This window comes from Pipistrellus kuhlii, unplaced genomic scaffold, assembly GCF_014108245.1.
Source record: "Pipistrellus kuhlii isolate mPipKuh1 unplaced genomic scaffold, mPipKuh1.p scaffold_m20_p_6, whole genome shotgun sequence".
NCBI lineage: Eukaryota > Metazoa > Chordata > Mammalia > Chiroptera > Vespertilionidae > Pipistrellus > Pipistrellus kuhlii.
The window spans coordinates 49814839-49834698 of NW_023425562.1; the positions used below are offsets into that span (position 1 = coordinate 49814839).

A 19860-nucleotide genomic window follows, 5' to 3' on the forward strand; every position below is an offset into this window, starting at 1 on the left:
TCTGGCCCTTCCCTCCCTGGACTGGCTCATCCCAGACGCTGCTCATCTACCATTAGTCACCAGCCGGTAGAAAAGTGGAGGCTTCCAATGCCTATCACCGTCCCACCTACACTGTCCCGTCCCCCTCAGCCCACCAACCATCTACCTCTTGCCTCATCCTTGGGGAATGGCTCAGCTGAGCCAGGGTCTGGGAGCCCAGCTGTGCTGTGTGACCTCAGGCAGTTTCCCCAACCTATCTGAATCTTAGTCTTTTTTTTTCTTCTTCCTTTCCTTCCTTCTAGTTTCCCTTCAATTATCTCTGACTCATCTTTCTCTCTCATGCCAAAAACACGTATTGAATGTCCACTGCCCACCAGACACCCAAGTAGGGTGGGCGTGGCAGGTTATAGGGCTGATCCCTGAACCAAGGCCCTACTCGGTGCCCCACTTCCTGACTATGTGACCTTGAGCAAGCCACTTCACCTCTCTGAGCCTGTTTCCTCATTTAACAAATGACGAAAATCACACTGTGAGATTTAGATTGAACAACTGATAATGGGTTACTCAGAAGTTCTAAAATGTCACCTTAATCTCTACCTCAAGGCCTGGAATTCCTTAAGAAAGGGAAGGGGTGACCTCTCTAATGGTGGGGTCTTTGCATCAGCAACCCTGGGCCTCAGACTTATTTGGGAGGCAGGGCATTCCTTCTGAGCACCCCACAAATGGTCTACATTGCTTGCCACCTGCTTCACCTGCACATAAGAACCCAACTTTTGTGGAGGAAGGGGACTCCTGATCTTAACATGCGCATGAAATGTTTTAGGTACCATTTATTGAGCATCTACCATATGCTCAGCACAGAGCAGACATTGTCTCTAACCCCCCGAGGCAGGGACTCTTACTACACCCATTTTTATTTTTTTTTATTTATTTTGTTGTCCCTCAGGACCATTGCCATTTTTGCTCCAAGAATCAGGGACCCGGTTATCCACTGCGCACTATAGACTAGGTCCCGGCCCCAGCCATTTTGATGGAGCCTTACTCCAGGCCCGTGAGGGGCGAATTCTTGCCCCCACTTTGCAGAGCGGGAAACTGAGGTCTGGAGAGCTGAAACACCTGCCCTTGGCCACTCAGCTGGTCAGAGCAGCGTGGGTACTGGCTTCTTGGCTGATGTTCACTCATCCTGCTCCTTCCTCTGAGCTCTCGCCAGCTGCAGGGGACCGATTCTGTAACAGTATCTGTAACACCAGGCAGTTATGAGCGAGGTTCACTCATTTTACAGGTCATCAGGGCTCGACGCTGTGCCATGAGTCTGTTCACTGAGACCCAGGCAGGGCCCATTTGACCCAGGGACAAACATCCACTAAAACAACACAGGCTTGTTCCCTGTGCTTTGTCCCACGGGAATGGGAGCTGGGACCAGTTCTGTAGCCGAAATCCCTCAAGAGATATGGAAGTTATTGTAGAAAAAAGGCTTGGGGAGGCCCCAGGCCCCTGCACCTCTTGCTCAGACCTCACGGTGGGTCAGAAGCATAGGAGTCTGGGGAGAAGAGGGCCCAGGAGGAGCAATGCTGCACACACACACACACACACACACACACACACCGCCCCCGGCCCTGGATGCTAGTGGGGAGAGTCAAAGGTTGAGTTCTTGGAAAGTTTTTTTTTGTTTCCTTCTGGCACACAGCCAGCCTGCAGGGATGAGAGTGAATGGGAATGGAGGGAGGATGAGGAGCAGGTAGGGGTGAGTGGCGCTGGGTGAGTGGACGGCTAGATAGATGAATGGGTGGGTGATGGATGGGTGGATAGATTAGATCTATCATCTGAGGGACGGGTGAGATGGGCAGATTACCTGGGTTCTGCTCCAGGAAGAAGTGAGCCTGTCTCTGTGGGTATGTCTGCATGTGTACACAAGACTGTGTCTGCATGTGTGTCCATCATATGTACCTTTGCATATCTGTGGATGCCCCAATCGGCTTCTGTGTCCAGAGCTGATGGCACGTTGGTGTCTGTGAGCTCAGTGTATTGGTATGTGGCTCCTGGTGGGTACCTGTGTGCCTGCCTGTGGCTATGTCCTACCATGTCTCCATTCTTTTAACCTGATTGTGTATCCATGTCACCATATGTCCAGGTTTGTCTGTTGTATGTGTAGAAGGAGTGTGTCTGTGACTGTGCGGGCTCCACACGTGTCTGTGTCTGTCTGTGTGCATTTTTCTGTCCAGGCGTCTATTACCCAAGGTCTGACACTGTGGGTCCAGGTGTGTCTGTGTCCTGATCTAACTGTGTGTCCTTGCTGTCCCAGCCCTGCACTCTGTCTGCTCCCCCAGGGGGAGCCCTTGCCTGGCCACCGTTCCCTCCTCCCTCCCTCCCTCGAGGGCTCCTGCCCTGGCCGGCCAGCCCAAGCGAGCGTGGGCGCAGGCTGGGCAATAGCAACCTCCAACCTCGCAGGTCCCCGCCTTCCCTCTCTGCCCCGCCCCCGGCCGGCCAGAGCCGCTATAAGTTCCCCGCGCTCAGCCTCCTGCACAGCAGCTGCCAGAGGTCCACCCCGGAGGGTCCTGCTACCAGTCCCGGGAGACACTGCCACCCCTGACCATGGCCACGGGTGAGTATTAGGGTCAGGGCTGCCGCCCTCAGGAGCCCTGTGCCTGGCTGTCCCTCTCTGATCACGGGGCTGAGCCGGTGCAGCCGGGGTCAGGGCAGGCTGCGGCTCAAATCTTGGAGAGCAACATGAGGTGTGGGCTGGGTGAGGGCTGCCAGGCTCCCAGACCTGGCTGGCCTTGGGGCCTCAGTTTCCCCCATCCCCAGGGCATAATCACTGACCCCTGGCTGCCTGGGTCAGATGAGGCAATGGCACACGAAGGCGTGCTGTGAGCTGTAAAGGACGGTGGCGTGGACGTTGTTCCCGTCCTCCGTCAGTCAGGTGGGCTGGCTGCTGTGTGTCAAGTGGCACAAAGCTGTGCAGGGGCTGTGGGCCTGGCCTCAGAACACTTGGCTCTGGGTAGTCCCTGCCAGCGGTGAGGAGGCGTGCCTGCTGAGCCAGGCGGGGTGCAAGCCGCCCCGGCCGGCTCCTTGGCCCCCAGGGCCAGAGAGGAGGTTCCCGCATCCTGCGGGGGAGCGGGCTGACAGCAGGGTGTCCTCTTAGGTCCCTCTGGCTCACAAGCTCTGCACCCCTAGTCCTCGGCCACATGTTGAGTCTCAGTTTCCCCTACTGTAAAATGTTCTTTTTATTTAAAAAATTGATTTGAGAGAGAGAGGGAGGGGGAGAGGAACCTGGATTTGTTGTTCCACTTATTGATACATTCATTGGTTGATTCTTACGTGTGCCCTGACCAGTAATTGAACCCGCAATCTTGGTATCCTGGGACAATGCTCTAACCAACTGAGCTACCCGGGTGATAATGCCAGCCCTTGGTACATCTGTGAGGGCTGAGAGGAGTGGAAAGGGGGCTCACTTGATTTCCCACCTGCCCGCGCGCGCACACACATACATACATACACACACACACACACACACACACACACACACACACACAGTGCTACCATGTCACCAATGCCAGGGGAGGGGATTTCTCCAGTTAAGGATGTCCCTGCAGGCATGCTGCTGGGCCCAGCATCCCCACCTCAGCTCTCCCTTTGAAATGGCCCCTGCACCGCTGCAGTCCGGAAGGAGCTGTGGGGAGAGGGAATATGGACAGGGCCATGGGCCATTGGGGCAGAGATGGGAGGGAGGAACCATGAACCTGCCTGACCTGCTGTGTGATGTCAGGTCCTTCTCTGGGACCCAGCTCCCCATGTGTGGGATGGAAAACCAGCCCAGGGCTGGCTGTGCCGTGTCACCAAGGTGGCCACTTGTCCCCATCCCCAAGAGTGGGGCTCAGTAGCCATGGAGATGGCAGTTATGACGAGCCTCCTACCCCAGTGCCCGAGGGGCCACTGCCTACAGGTGTCCTCCGGGCTGGAAGGCCTCAGGTCCTTCCTCTGTGCAAACACCCTGCGATTTCAGACCCTAGGGTGTCTGCGCCTTTAAGCTGGGCATGACTTCTGGAAATCCTTCTCCAGACACTAGCCTCAGAGCAGGGACTGGCCATCGCTTGGTCTCCTGGGGGGGGAAGCAGTGCTCTCTCTCCTGCTGAGCAGGCCAGTGGGAGTGCTGCTCCGTGTGGAGGTCTCTCCCGCAGTGATTGCAGGGGCATGGCTCCCCAGCGTCCCCTCCCTGGCTGGAGAATAACTCAGGACACGGAGGAAGAGGGGAAGGGAGGAGGGGCAGGAAGACGGAGAACAAGCCCTGAGCTGTGAGTGAGGTGGCTACCAGTGCGGGCTCCACAAACCCCAACGCTGCCGTTTGCCGAGGGACCTGAGGCCACATAGCGCCTATCTCTGCCGCCGCTGGGCACTTCGCACCTCGCTTTTGGGATAGCCCATGAGAGGAGGCAGGAGGCCTGAACTGATGTCCCAGTGAACTTGCAGGGTGACTGGGCAAATCCCCACCCTTGGGCCTCAGTTGGCCACATACTTCCCAAGGGCCCCACAGCTCTGAGAGTCTGCCTTGCCCTCTTCCCCCACCCTGTGGGCTTCCCAATCTTGACCTCGAGCTTGCCAAGGTGTATGAAGTTTGTGCTTCCCTCAGACCCCCACCCATCCCAGCACCCCTTCCCCTGCCCTGGACGTCAGCTCCCTCTGAAATTAAATAGACTTTTCACATATCAAGCTCCTGCCCTGAGCTAAGCCCTGGGGAAAGGGTGTCCCAACATCCTCTGCTAGACCTCCCTGCAGCCCTCTGAGGCTCCAGCGAAGGAGGCACCGAGAGGGAGAGACACCGGTCCAGGGTCACACAGCCGCGTAACAGAACTGAAGCTTAGATCCAGACGACTCCAAAAGCCCCATCATGTTAAAAGCCTTGTGTTGTGGAGAACATTGAACAAACATAAAAGTACAGAGCGCCCTGCCGGTGTGGTTCAGTGGTTGAATGTTGACCTATAAACCAAAAGATCACAATTTGAGTCCAGGTCAGGGCACATGCCCAGGTTGCAGACTCAATTCCCAGTGGGGGCCATGCAGGAGGCAGCTGATGGATCGATGATTCTCTTGTCCTTGACGTTTCTGTCTCCTTTTCCTTCTTTCCTCTCTCTGAAATAAATAAAAATGTGTGTGTGTTTTTTTAAGTGGCAAGAATGGCATAATAAATGTGTATGTTCTTATCAGTCTCAACCACCACTGGCCTATAACTGCTCTTGCCTCCTGCACCCTCAGTGGACCCCCCTCCCCATTATTTGGAAGCATCGTTTTATTTGTAAATATTGTCTCTAAAGGCGAAGGCCTCTTTTTTAGATATGAACAAAGGAACAGAAATTCCTTAGCATCACCACTATCCCACTAGTATTCACCTTTCCAGTAGTTGGTGGAATGCTTTAAGTAGTAGTTGTTGTTTTAATCAGCACGACGGTTAGAATGTCTCTTAAATTCCTCATAATCTATAGGCTCTCCCTTTAACTAACCCCCATTTTTATTTGTTAAAGAAACCAAGTACCTTGTCTTTTGTTGCCCTTGGTGTGAAAGTTGCTGTGTCCTGTTTCTTTGTTTAAAATGTTCCTCAGGCCTCTGTATTTCCTAAATTGAAAATTGAAACGAAAAGGCAAGCCTGTGTAATTAACCTTATCCCAAATACGGCCCTTGCTTTAACAATAAAACAAAATAAAACAAAACCACCAATAATGATAGACTAGCTGGAGTTGACTAACCAGGCTCTGTACTGAGCGAAGGGGCGTGGTAGGGGTGGTAGCTGGCTGAGGGCTGCCCCCCGGGCTCACGCCCCCCATTGTCTCCGTAGGTCTGGCTTTGGAGAAGTGGTACCTGGAGCTGGAGGCCAATGGCCGCGACCACCACACGGCAGAACTGTGCCTGAAGCAGCTGGTGGTGCGGAGGGGCCAGCCCTTCCGGCTAACGCTGCGTTTCCAGGGCAGGAGCTACGAGGCCAGGGTGGACCACCTCACCTTCATCGTCTCCACCGGTAAGTACCGTCAGGCACCTGCCCTGCTCTCTGCTTTGACTGTCCCCCCGCAGACAGTGGAGCAGGTGAAACTCCCAGAAAACTCCCAGCAGTCATCAGTCCATTTCCCAGAAGAGGGACCGGAGGTGCAGAGAGTTGAGAGATGTCGCCCAAGGACACGCAGCTTTGTTATCAAGTCTGTGCTTCTGGACAGCTTGGTTCCTAAAAACCTGTTATCATCGGGGTTGGGGTTCAGATCTTTCGTGCTCATCTCCACATCAAAACAGCTTTCCAGCTCTTATCAATAGCTGCTTCCCAAATTCCACGCAACCCGCCAGGCCTCTGGGATCAGGCCCAAATGAGGTCTGGGTGCTGGAAAGAACCCAGCTGGCTCCAGCCCTAGGGAGGCTGCCTCAGGCTTAAGGCTGCACAGACAGACCTGGGCTCTGGCGCAGACTGGGCTGCCTAACTGCTGTGTGACCCGGGGTAAGTTGCTTAGCCTCTCTGAGCCTGAGTTATCATGTGAAAAGCCGTCACAGGGAAGGGTTGTTAAGTGAGAAGGGCCTTACTTGGGGGGGAGGGAGGGGATGCCCTGTTGACATCAGTGGTGGGTAAAGGGACATGGAGAACCAGCCACCCCATCCCCAGATGCCCAGTGCCCGTTTCCGGAAAGTGGCCTTGAATGCTGAACCCATTGCTTTGGTTTCCAGTAGGAACCACTCCTTTGAGGTCATCGAGGGGCCAGCTGGCTGGGACGCTGGCCCATGGGTGGGAAAGGCCAGCTCTTCCTGAGGTCTCCGAGGGCAGGCCCGAGCAGCGAGCAGGAACTAACTGCACCCACCTGGCTGAGGCCTGTGTTTATTTACCTGGGAGGCCGTTTGATAAGGCTTATCACCGCGCCTGCAGACTGGCCACGGATATCCCCTTCATCCCTTCCCCCACTCCCCTTCCGCTTTGGGCAGGGGCACACCCACTACCCACAGTCACCCCCACACACCCAGCCCCTCTGGGACCCACTCTAACCCAGGGGCCTCCGGCGAGTCTCGGGTCTTTCTGGCCTCAGTTCCCCTTCTTAAAGTGGCAGGTCGGAGCACAGGACAGTGGTGCTCTGGGATGGTGAAAACCACATCTGTGGAGCGCCTACTGTTTGCACACCCGTTCTAAATCCCCCCTCCGTGGACGCAGAAGGAGCCCCCATTATACAGATGGCAACATTGAGGCTCAGAAAGGTCACGTTACTTGCTCGGGTCACACGGTGTCCAGGAGAAAAGGAAATTCAAACCCGACCATAGAGTTGAAAATTTTTTTTTGTCGCTGTGACCCCAGCAGGGGCTGCCAGGCCTCAGTGTATTTCTCTGTGAAATGGGATGGTAGCCTGTGATTTCCCCCTTTCTTTTTACTTCTTTCTTTTTTAAGGTGTCCCCGTTCTTTCTCCTCGATTATCTACGTGTTGGGTAGTTAGGGTTCCAAGTTCAGGGTTGTGGAGGTCACCAGCCTCCCCACCCCAACAACTAATCTCTGTTCTCCAGTCTTGAGCAAATTATCTCAGACTGTAGCCAACCTGCCCCGGCCACTTCCAGAGCCCCCGGCGGGCAGCCTCGGACGGAGGTCACAGTATCTCTGGACGCACACAGCTTCCCCTGTGTGACCGCCGAGACCCTCCCCGGGGCCGGGGAAGCTGAGGACAATAGAAGGAAGCCAGGCCTCCCACCCCAAGGCCTGGCTGGTGTCAGCGCCCAGCCCGGGCCTGGCCTGGGCACCCCAGAATGCTGGAACATTCTCTCGTGGGATCATCCTGTCCTGCCTCGTTGGGGAACCGGAAGCCCGGCGAGGCCAGACCCTCGGCTACGTCCCCCAGGGGATGAAGCGTGTGGCCTGACCCCGCACATCCCCGAGGGCTGCGTGTCCCGTCCAGACCGTCCGAGGCCTGACAGGCCCTGCTACGGGGTACAGCCCACAGGAGACAAACACCACCTTTGTCACCGGATGAAAGCTACGCCCCCTCCCAGGGAGGGCCCGGGCGTGGGGGTGAGTGGGGCGGGAGCGAGCCCTGCCTGAAGGAGTGAAAGGAGCTCTTATGAGGCTAATTGAAGGCTTTGCTCCGGAAGGTTCCCCTCGGCCACCACCCTGGCCTCCTGTGCCACCCTGGTCTGGGACAGGGCCCAGGCCCCTCAAGTCCTCAGAGTCATTTAGGCCCCACGAGAGTGCCGTGTGGAACCGCAGCCCAGGAACTTCCAAAGCCAGCTCCTGTAGCCGTGGTGAGGCCCGGGGACGGCCTGTCTCCATGCCCCTCCGGGCCCCTGGGAAGAAAGTGTGTGTGTGTGTGTGTGTGTGTGTGTGTGTGCGCGCACACACACACACACCTAGGTGCTCGTTGTCCTGGGACAGAGAGAAAGGGAAGCATGTTTCCTGACCTTTCCTTGGGGCTGGTTATGTCAATAGTGACTGTGGCTACGGAACCTGGCCCGGCTGGTCACCGTGGTGACCAGGTCATTGATCTTCCAAACAGGGACCATTCTGAGAGTGAAAGGGGCGCCATTAATGATTACACGAGGACTACAGGCATAGACCGGGACTGTCCCGGCACACCAAGAGAGGTCACCTCTTGCCTCAGTTTTCATTTCACTCCAGTCTTCAAAATGTTGTATGGCCTAAGAATGCTGATTTTTAATGATTCCCCTTTTAAAAAAATTTTTTTTATTGATTTCGGGGGGGGAAGGGAGAGAGAGAGAGAGAAACATCAATGATGAGAGAGAATCATTGATGAGCTTCCTGCACGCCCCACACTAGGGATCGAGCCAGCAACCTGGGCATGTGCCCTGACCGGGAAGCGAACTGTGACCTCCTGGTTCGTAGGTCGACGGTCAACCACTGAGCCATGCAGCCGGGCATTAATGGTCCCTGTTGCTGATACTGAAGATAGCTCACATTTCTGTGATTACTCCTTCCCAGTCCCTGTTTTAAATGCCTTCTGTGAACGTTCAGTAAATCCTCTGCAGCGTGTTAGGAGGTGATGGCAACAATACCTTTTCTTTATTGTGCACTTACTATGTGCCAGGCACCTTTCGAGGCACTTCACACGCCTCGTCTTCTTTAGGCTGCAGACTGACTGTGTGGAGAGGTAGTGCGATTGGCTCCATTTCACAGGGGAAGAAACGGGGTCACAGAGAAGCTAACTAGCTGTCCAAGGTTACAGAGCACGTTTCAGACCTGGAATCAGACCCTCCCAGGCATGTGGTCTCCTATTTTCTTCTTGGATGAGAAACGTGCAGATCAGAGAAGCCTGGGACTTAGCTCAGGGCACACAGCGCTCAGGGCCCAAGTGGGGAACTGGAACGAGACAGGTTCTAGGGGCCCCAGGACTGCTGGCCTCCTCCCTCAGGTGCTGCTGTGGAAGACTGGGAGCATTTAAAGGCTCAGAGCTGGCTCATGGCACACCGACGGGGCCCCTGGGCCAGGGTCAGGCCTGTTAGTTCATGATTATATTTGGGCCTGGGTGTGGATGGTGGCTGGGCTTTGGGAGGGAGCCCCTCGGTGAGCAGGCCCCGTATTGTCAGCGGCAGTGGGCTGGGCTGCAGAGAGGGAGGTGGGAGGTTAAAAATAAACCTTCCTGGGCAGCTGCCCAGTCGAGCAGAGAAGGTTCTGTTTCTCTTTCCCGCCACCCGAGTCCAGAAAGGGAGACCGGCCGCCCTTGCCCTCCCCATGACTCAGACCTGCCTGTTGGGCCGGGCCCTCCCCTCCACCTGAAAAAGCAGCTATTTGAGGCAGCCTCTCTGCCTCCCTGAGCCTCCGGACCCCCTCAGGCCTCCCAGAGAACATCCTCGGGGCGTGAGAGGTGCCGAGGGGACAGCCAGAGCCCAGAAACCTGGGCTCAGATGCCGACCTTGCCCGGGGTTACTGGGGCAAGCATACAGGGGGCACACGCATGCTTGTTTTGATTTCTGACCCTGGGACAGCCTCAGTTTCCCCCCTCAAGGGGTCCTGGGGGAAGCAGGGAGTGCCCGGGCATTTCATAGGGCAATGGGCAAAGGGCAATGGGCAGGTGAGAGGTGGCTGTGAGCACTCCTCAGAGCTGTCCTGGAGATCCAGGCGCCAAAGGCTGGAGGGGCCACCAGGGACCCCCGTCCCATCCTATTCGGAGCCTGGGCTGCTTTTCCTGAAAGGGAAGAAGGATGTTAGCAGGTAAAGGAATTAGGCAGGAAAGGCGGGCCCCTGGGAGCATCCACCCAGTTCCTGTCGCGGCTGCAGGCGGGCAAACGGAGAGGGGGAAAAGCTCAGAGCGGCGTGGCGGCCCCTGTCCCAGGCTGCCCTGGCCCATCTCCCAGGAGGAATCCACCTACAGCTTGTCATGCATTCCTACAAAACCACCCTCCAAGGTTGGGGTTCGATCCCCATTTTATAGATGGGAAAACCAGGGTTCGGGGAGATGAAGTCTCTTGCCAAAGTTCTCCAATGGTTAGTGGCAGAGCTGAAGGACCAAGGACCCCTGGCACGTGCCCGGCCCCTACCAGTCCTGACTCCTTCCCTCCCTGCCCACCCCTGGCGCATGGCCCCTGCTTTCTCCTTCCACAGGCCCAAACCCCAGCGAGGAGGCCGGGACCAACGCCCGCTTCCCGCTGTCCGACGCCGTGGAGCAGCATACCTGGACGGCCTCGGTGATAGACCAGCAGGGCAGTGAGCTCTCGCTGCAGCTCATTGCCCCACCAAACGCCCCCATCGGCCTGTACAGCCTCACCATGGAGGCCTCCACCGGCTCCCAGCCCTCCAGCTTCAATCTGGGCCACTTCACCCTGCTCTTCAACCCCTGGTGCCCAGGTGAGGCGCGCGCCACCCATGAGCAGGCGGGAGGCGGGCAGGGCCAGACCGGCCCAGGGGGGCTGCTGAGGGTGGAAGATGGGGCAGAAGAGACATCAAGGTGGACGGAGTGAGGCCCACCCTGTGCAGCTCCAGGCTCAGCTCCCCCAAATCCTTCGATGTGAGGACTCCCCTTATTCCCACGTCCAGAGGAGCAGACAGGCTCACAGAAGCACAAGGACTGGCCAAAGTCTCCCAACCTCCAAGCGATCTCATCCTGTGTCTTGTCCATATGTCCCCACGGCACTGTGAGCTGGGCGTGGGGGTGGCCCGGGGTCGGAAGCTACACTCAGGAATGGGGTGTCCTGCGTGTGCCCATGGCTCCCACCTGGTACTGTTTCACGAGACTCTGTTTTAAACCTCGCCAGACCAGCAAGTGAGGGGAGACCGAGGGAGGTGGCAGGTGGGGTAGCTAGGAGGGGGGTGGGAGCAGTTTTATCTAAGTGCCTCCGCATACACGTTCTCATTTATTCCTCTCAGCCAACACGTGGGGGGGAGGGGAGGAGAGAGAGATCAGCAGCCTTGTGTCCCAGGCAGGAAACTGAGGCTCAGAGAAGTGGGGTGGCTTCTGGCAGCTCCTTCAGTGAGTACGTGGACCGGGCTGGACCACTCTGGGGAGTCAGAGGGAGGCTCGGGAGGACCAAGGCTGACTTGAGCCGATGGGAGGAGGCAGGGGCCACCACACCTCCTGGGCCTCAGCTTCCCATCCGACTAGCAAGGCGGTCAGCTGGGTTTCCTTCCTGCTCCTCCCCAGCGAGGCCGAGAGGGAGCTCTGTGGGTGGGCCTCAGCCGAGGAACGGGTGTCTCCCCTCAAAGCCTCTGCCCAGGCAGAAATTCTGGTGTCAGATAACCAGCTTCTCACAGGCCATTGCTTTTTTTTTTTTTTTTTTCCTTCTCCACTTGGGGGCATTTGGTAACATATTTGAGAAGAAGGATGTTTCATTTTCTCTTTTTACATGCTTTGGCTTTTATTTCTCATTATGACAGTAAGACAGGAAACCATCCTCTTTCTAAAACATCAAGGGGTGACAGCCAGCCCTTGTCACCCCTCCTTGGGGAACGCCGTCATAGCCACCTTGGGGGGCTCATCTCCTGTGACTTGGGCACATGCGCCCGGAAATACCACTGCATTGAGCTCCTCTGTCTCCTTAAACGTAAAAGGATCCCACAAATACATCAACCTACTGGGTTGTTTTTCTTCTACAACATGTCTTGAAGATCTTTCCTCATTCATCTGCACACATAGACTCATTTTTTTTAATGTGTTTTCATTGATTTCAGAGAGAGGAAGGGAGAAGGGAAGAGAGAGAGGAAAATCGATGATGAGAGACAATCATCAATCTTCTGCCTCCTGCATGGCTCTTCCTGGAGATTGAGCTCGCAACCCGGGCAGGTGCCCTGCCTGGGAACCGAACCGTGACCTTCTGGTTCATAGGTTGATGCTCAGCCACTGAGCCACACCAGCTGGGCCATCCACTCATTCATTTTTGAGCACCTGAGTGACCGTATCCTGTCCATGTGGCTCTTTCATTCATCTGGCCCCCTGTGTCAGGGTTTCTTCATGGGGAGGGTGGGGCAACAGGCACCCTTGCTCTTGTGGCCACATGGAACGGTTTCTCAGGACAGACTCAGCCTTGCTTTAGTATACGTGCTGCCGAAGCAGGCACACGCATGCTCGTTTTGCTGTCTGACAACCTGCAGAGCTTGCAGCCCGTTGGCAGCCCAGCCCGTGGAGCAGGAGCATGCGGTGTCCTCCTCCCGCCCTGTACTGTGCGATTTCAGAGTCCAGCGAGCAGGGAGCAAGGTTCCAGGGATGTCCTCCTTCCTCTGGAGCTGTCCCCTTCCTGCCCGTGGCTTGGCGTGGCGGTCAGCCAAGCAGCACAGTGACTAACGTGACCCACATCCCAGGGTGGGAGCATGGAGGAAGCAGTGGGACGGGCGACTGGGAAGCAGGAAGCTGGGCTCTGTGGGGGGTGGGCTGGACGAGGGCGAGGGCACCGTTCTCCCTCTGGGGCAGAGGGCTGGGTCCGCCCGTGAAAGGGGACCCCCTGTCCCTGCGCTCCAGATGGACAGGACCAAGTGCCCATCACAGTGAGGCTTCCGTCCCCAGTGCCCACCCTTACCTGAGCTGAGAACCTGACGGGGGGGACACTGGCGTGCCGACACGCTCACGCCGACAGAAAGCATCCAAGCACCCGGGGGCATTTCTTTCTCTTTCATCCTCTTTCCCACACTGCCCACTGATTTATGGCCACATGGTTCACTTATCGTAAGGCTAATTTGTATTGCACAATTTCTGGAGCCCAAGAGCAGGATGCATAAGACCTCAGCCATGCAGGACGAGCGGGGGGCTGGTTTCTGCAGAGGGGCCCGGGGGCGGGCCTGGCCATTGCGTTCTAGCCCAGCTTTGCCAGGAGCGCCGGCTGCGCTTTCTCAGGCAGACTTCGGAAGGCACAGGGCCTGGGCCACCATTCCTTCAGGGGCCCACAGAAACATGGGAATTGTTTTAAAGTCAGAAGAAAACCATGAGTGTTTAGGCTGGAGACTATGTCTTACTATATAATATTACCATATCCGTCGTTAAAGCCATGCAGTCATGAAATATATTTTTAATATATACTTTTGTTTTTTAATGGAAGCAAAAATGCCCAGGGCCCACCAAAGGCACAGCGTGGCTCTGGAGTTCCCCTTCCTCCGTTTCTTCACCTGTGACCTGGAGATGGTGAAGGCCAGCCTGACATTTGACCTCCTGCCCTCTGGCCCCGGCTACCTCCGACCCCTTGTCTGTCCTTACTAGTCACAGGGAACTAAGAGCCCTGCGTTTCTCAGCAGCTGCAGCTTGGCTGTCTCTGGTTCCTGCCTTAGTATGTCGTCAAGGCAGCAGATGCCACCCGCTCCAGGTGGCTGTGCCTGACCCCCGAGCTGGACGAGACCCCCTCTCCCCCGCCAGAGCCACAGTCACACTTCCTTGGCTTTCTCTCCACGCTGGACAGTGCTCCTTCCTCACGCTGGCTCGGGCGTCAGCGCACGGAGCACCTTTCAGACCTGCCACCCATTGTGCTCCCGGGGAAGACAGAGAGGTGGGCAGAGAAGGAGACGTGGCCAGCTCAGGGCCACACAGCAAGTGAGGAGCAGAACCGAGGGCCGCAACTCCTGCCCAGGCTCCTCTGCCTTTTGTTTTAGCATCAGTTTTCTCGTTGTTAAATATTCTTGAGGCTCAGTTTTTCCACCTGCAAAAGGGGGCTTTCCTGGATCCCGTCTACATAGGGCCTATGTACACCACCTGCTTATGTACAAGCTATTGTACACCACCTGCTTATCACACACCCAGGCACCGCGAGGGATGTTGGACGAAAGGCAGACCGCAGTGGCTGTCACTCACTGATAACACAATCTCTGCCATTGACACGGGGTTATGTGCTAATGGTTAGTTTTTCAGGTTAGATGATAGAGAGGCTTCTGAGACGCCGACCTGGCCCCGGGGAGTTGGCACCCCGGATGCCAAGTCTGCGGGAACGCTGGGCCTCACCACACCCAAGGCTGAGGCCCCTCCCTTCCCGCCCACAGCAGACGCCGTGTTCCTGGACTCAGAGGAGGAGCGGCAGGAGTACGTCCTTGCCCAGGATGGCCTCATCTACCAGGGTTCGGCCAAGTACTTCCATGATATCCCTTGGAACTTTGGGCAGGTATGGTCTCCCCCTGCCCCTCCCCACCACCTCAGACCCCCTGTGCACTGGGCCCCAGGTCTGAGACACAGGCAAGCTGCAAAAGTGGGATCGGGTCTCAGAGCCCCCATGTTGTCCGCATTCAAGGTCCCCGAAATGGAGGCTCAGAGACAGTTCAGGCCAGGCCTGAGGTCACACAGCAAAGGGTTTCCCTACCTGCCGTGGGAGCAGCAGCCCCAGATAGTCAAGGTGGGAAAGAATGAGGGGAGCCTTTAGGAGTTGTGGGCAGGCAGTCATTCCAGGAGGGAGAAGGGGAGCATTCAAGGCCAAAATAACAGGCAGCACTTAGTGAGTCCGCACTGTACGCTCAGCATGTGCTGAGAGTGGACGTTAAACCTTTATCTCCATCCGTGGGCCTCAGGCTTACATATACATCGGAATCACTGGGATAGTGTGTCAAATACACATCCCTGGGCCCACCCCCAGTTCCTGATTCAGTAGATGTGGGTGTGGGCAGGGATTCTCCACGTTGAACAAGTTCTCAGGGGAGGCTGATGCTTCTGATCTAATGTCAGTCACTTTGGGAACCGCTGGTCTGGATATATCAGCTAGCTACCGCCGAATAACAAACAAGCCTAAACCTGAGAGGCCATGGCTGTCTAGGCTGAACTGGTCCGACCTCAGCTGGATGATTCATCTCTACTCCATGTGGTTTCTGATTCTCCCAGGACAGCCTGGGCTGGTTCTCCAAACCATTGATGTTTTCCTCTACCCTTCAGCCTCCCATAAAAAACTCTTGAGACATTACTGAGAAAATGCATGAAGCAAGAACTCTCTCACCCCTGACCCCTCAACCTCCTGAAGTAAAGGAAGGGACTAATTGCCCACAGGGGACAGGGCAGTTCCTGGAATAGGCACCATGTGACCTGGGCTTTGAAGGAGGTGGGTGCATGTCTACTAGGCCAAGGGAACTGCGTGAGCAAGAGCTTGGAGATGGGCCAAAACCGGTTTGGCTCAGTGGATAGAGCGTCGGACTGCGGACTGAAAGGTCCCAGGTTCGATTCTGGTCAAGGGCATGTACCTTGGTTGCGGGCACGTCCCCAGTGGGGGGTGTGCAAGAGGCAGGTGGGCGATGTTTCTCTCTCATCGACGTTTCTATCTCTCTATCCCTCTCAATTCCTCTCTGTGTAAAATAAATAAAAATATATTAAAAAAAAAAAAAAAAAAAAAAGAGGAGAGCTTGGAGATGGGAAAATGTGTGCCTTAGAAGTAGCCCGTAGCCTGGGGAGTGCTGTACTTATGAAGGAGCCCCCAGAGGGTGAAGTGGGAGAAGTCAGCAGTGTTCAGGCTGGAAACTGGCCTTAATGTCAGGCTGGTGGCAACAGGGAGCCACGGAAAGGATTCAAGCCACCGAGGGAGACCTGTGATGAGGCCCGGTTTGGGACAAGACCGTCAAGATGGGGAGCAGGGGGCAGACGGAAGAGCCTTCGAACATGACAGAGCTGTGATCCAATGGGTGACCAGGGGGGAGTCCTGCTTTTGATAAAGATAAATTTGAGTTGCAAGGATGAGAAGGTGTGAGCCTTCCAGAGAGTGGCAGGAAGAGCATTCCAAGCGAAGGACATAGCCAGTCCAAAGGCCCCGTGTAAGAGAGGAGATCAAAGAGGCTACCCCAGCCGCAGATCATGCAGGGTCTCGCAAGCTCCGGGGGGAAATCTAGACTTCAGTGAGTATGGTAGAAACAGAGGGGTGACGACATTGCCAGTAGATTTATACCTTCCTAATCTACATCAGTTCCGATCAGAGCAGTGTAGGTGGGTGGGGTCGGGGAGAGGGGATCCTCATCCGCTCTGCAGGGTGAGTCAGGTTTTGGGGGAAGTAGGTGATTGGGCTGAGCAGAGAGGGCAAAGGGACACTGGCAGGGCCTGAGGTGACTCCGAGGGTAGAGAAGCCCCAGGGACACTGGGCTCCCCACTCAGTGGTCTCTGCTCCAACTCCCCAAAATCCCCCACACCCGCCAGACTCTGGATGCAGGCACACCCCCTTCCCCTTTCTCGTACACTCATAGTCTTTGTCCCACCCCAGCCCCTCCTCGGCCTGGAGCGGCTGGCATCCCAGTCTATGTAAGGCGGACTGAGAGGTCCTACAGCTGCTGGGCTTCAAGGCAGACTTCCTGGAGGAGGTGACCCCCCACCCACCCCCACCCCCTCTGGTTTCCTCTGACACAGTTTGAAGCCGAGATCCTGGACACCTGCCTGAAGATCCTGGACATGAACCCCAAGTTCCTGAAGAACGGAGGCCGCGACTGCTCCCGCCGCAGCAGCCCCGTCTACGTGTGCCGGGTGGTGAGCGCCATGGTGAGCAGCCGCACCGCCACCCTGGGGGTCCCTGACCGAGCACTGTGGGGGTCCCCAGGGGGTGGGGAGTCTCAGCTAAGAGAGCTCGTATTTAGAGACAAAATGTAGCTGAAACCAGTTTGGCTCAGTGGTAGAGCGTCGGTCTGCGGACTGAAAGGTCCCGGGTTCGATTCCGGTCAGGGGCATGTACCTTGGTTGCGGGCACATCCCCGGTAGGGGGTGTGCAAGAGGCAGCTGGTCGATGTTTCTCTCTCATCGACATTTCTAGCTCTCTATCTCTCTCCCTTCCTCTCTGTAAAAAAATCAATTAAAAAATATATAGAGAGAGACACACACAAATCGTACCCAAAATGTACCCACATGAGGATCGTGTCTTGTGATCCCTCTCAGCAATTCATTCGTTCAGCAAATATTTATCCAGGGCCACTATGTCTCCGGCCCTGGGAAACAGCTGGATGTAGGACATGTGTGGTCCCGGACCTCAGAGAGTTTATGTTCCAGTGGGAGAGTGGGCAGAGGCAGACACTCACCAAGATGTCAAGTCGTCATAAATAATGATGCAGGCACTGAAGGAACCCAGATGTGAGAGAGTGTCTGACCACAGGGCCTAACCTCAGAGAGGGAGGGCGGGGGGGCTGGGGGGGGCGTGAGTGATGATCCCTGAGCTGATACACTCGCTGGGAGGAGAAGAGCCTTCCAGACAGAGGGTTCTACTTGTGCCAAGGCCCTGACTAGCCGAAGGGAGGCCAGTGTGTTGGAGCAGAGTGAGTAAGGGGGAGCAGGGGGCAGGGGGGGCTGCAGAGGTAGGCAGGGGCCAGACCACGCAGATGACTGGATTTTATCCTCCAGGGAAGGGAGTTGGGGGAGGGACACAATCTGGGCAGAAGCCAGACCTGGTCTTTGTACTCAGATCACCTGGTGCCATCCCCCTGCCATCCTGCGGGCACATTCACACCTCCAGCCTCACCTCCGTGGCCTTGACCCCTTTCTCTACTCCCCCCCAACCCCTGCACCCTGGCTGCCAGCCCCAACATTCTCTGATGTACCACACAGCCGGTCACACCTTCGCACCTGGAGTCCCTCACCCTGGGACTCCCTTCCCCGCCTTTTGCTATGCGCTGGGCTTGTGCTCTGCCTGGCACAGCCACCGCCCTTTCCCCAGACTGATCCCCCCCCGATGCTCTGCTGGTCACAGGTGAACTGCAATGACGACCAGGGGGTGCTGCTGGGACGCTGGGACGGCAAATACGCGGACGGCATAAGCCCCATGTACTGGATGGGCAGTGTGGACATCCTGCGGCGCTGGAAGAACTCCGGCTTCCAGAAGGTCAAGTACGGCCAGTGCTGGGTCTTCGCTGCGGTGGCCTGCACAGGTGAGCTGCCCAGGGCGGTGGAGGGCCCGGAACCTTTCCTCGGCTCCATGAGCCCAGGAAGCGGGGTGCAGAGAGCCCTGGAGTGGGAATCCATAGGCCCAAGGTCTCGTCCTGTTTCTACCACCAATGCCATCAGTGTGCTGTGTGGCCTGGGGCCAGTGGCTGCCCCTCTCTGTTCCTTTCCCCCCCCCCCCCCCCCGCAATGAGGTATGGTCTTTGGGGGCGGGGGGCACAGCATGGGCTCACGGTTGAGAACATAGACTTTGGAGCCAGGCACACCTGAGTTAAAAACCCCCACTTTTCCATTCACTTGCTCTGTGACCTCGAGCAAATGACTTCTTTCTGATCCTCAGTTTCCTTACCTGTAAAATGGGGACAACAACAGGATCTACCTCCCAGGGTGGTTCTGACATGAAACGGACCAGCATGGAACTTGGCCCAGTGTAGGTCTCCCTAGGTCTGACCATGAATAAGTTGATAATATTATCAATGTCGAGAAAGAGAGCACTTTCTTAAATGCAGAGGAGGGAAAGAGAAAGCAATTTAAAAACAAAACAAAACAAAAAAACAAAAAGGCTTGGGGGGGGGAGGGGTCGCTAAAAAAACTCTTGAAAAGTTGAGCCCAGAGAAAGGTTGAAGGATGGTGCTTTGAGAATGGGTCAGCATCCACCAGCTGGGAACATGGAGTCAAGGGTGGAATTCAGCTGGGCTTCTTACCATGTGTGTCCGCAAGAGCAAATCACTAGCTCAAATGGGTGTAATAATAGTGCCTTTATTCTGGGATGTTGTAAAGATTAAGTGAGTCAGCATATGTGCAAGGTTCAAACTATTTCCTATGCATACCAGCAAATATGTACATAGTGCTGCTGCCATTACTGCCACTATCATCATCATCATCATCATCATCATCATCATCAGGAAATCTAAGAAGCTGATCTTGGGTTCCTAGCTTCTCTGACTCTAAGACCAGTACGCAGGCCCAGAAAGGGGTCCCAGCAGCTCCCGCACTCTCCTCCACTCTAGCAGGCTGGACGGGGACAGCCTGACCCCGGTTCCCAGCAAGGCTGCCTCTGCTTTTCCTTCCCCATCCGCACTCCTCCACCACCGTCTGCCCACCCCCTTCCCGTGACCTCTGACTTCCTCTTTCTCGTGGACCCTCCCTCTCCTGCCCTTTCCTTCGTGTCCGCGCACTCCCCTGCGGATGCCTTCTTCCCCGGGGCTGTGACCCTGTGGCTGCCTGCAGGTTTAGCTGCAGATCTTGCCCTGCACTGTCCTCTCCCCGCGGCCAGGGCTGAGGCAGGGTCCTTGCAGCCTCCTTCCAGGCACGGCGGGGAATGGAACCGGGAAAACTCAGGCTCACCAGGAGCTGTCTGGCTCCCTCAGTCCCGGCATTTCTTCAGGAAGCCACACGGAGGGTTGGTCTGTGGGCGCTGGAGTCTTACTGCCTCGTTTGACCCCAGCTCCACCTCCAGCCGCTGGGTGGACTTGGGCAAGAGAATTAGTGTCTCCGAGCCTCCGTTTCCTCACCTGTCGAATGAAGACAGTGGTGACCAACCCAATTCACAGGAAGCTTGCAGGATCCTTAGCCCCGTCTCCGGCTCAGGTCAGGTTTGCGTTGGGGGTTGTCAGGGGGAGCTGTGACTCCT

The 19860-nt window shown here is 56.2% G+C and overlaps 1 protein-coding gene across 1 annotated transcript in view; it reads left to right on the top strand.

The window, feature by feature from the left end:
• The first annotated feature begins 2448 nt into the window (after positions 1-2448).
• Positions 2449-19860, top strand: part of TGM2 (transglutaminase 2) — a 31909-nt gene continuing 14497 nt past the window's right edge. Inside the window, exons 1-6 of the mRNA XM_036419864.2 lie at positions 2449-2581; positions 5807-5986; positions 10538-10780; positions 14387-14505; positions 16713-16841; positions 18037-18214. Coding sequence (XP_036275757.1) covers positions 2572-2581; positions 5807-5986; positions 10538-10780; positions 14387-14505; positions 16713-16841; positions 18037-18214 — 859 coding nt within the window. The 5' untranslated portion in view covers positions 2449-2571. The remainder of the gene's footprint in view (positions 2582-5806; positions 5987-10537; positions 10781-14386; positions 14506-16712; positions 16842-18036; positions 18215-19860) is intronic.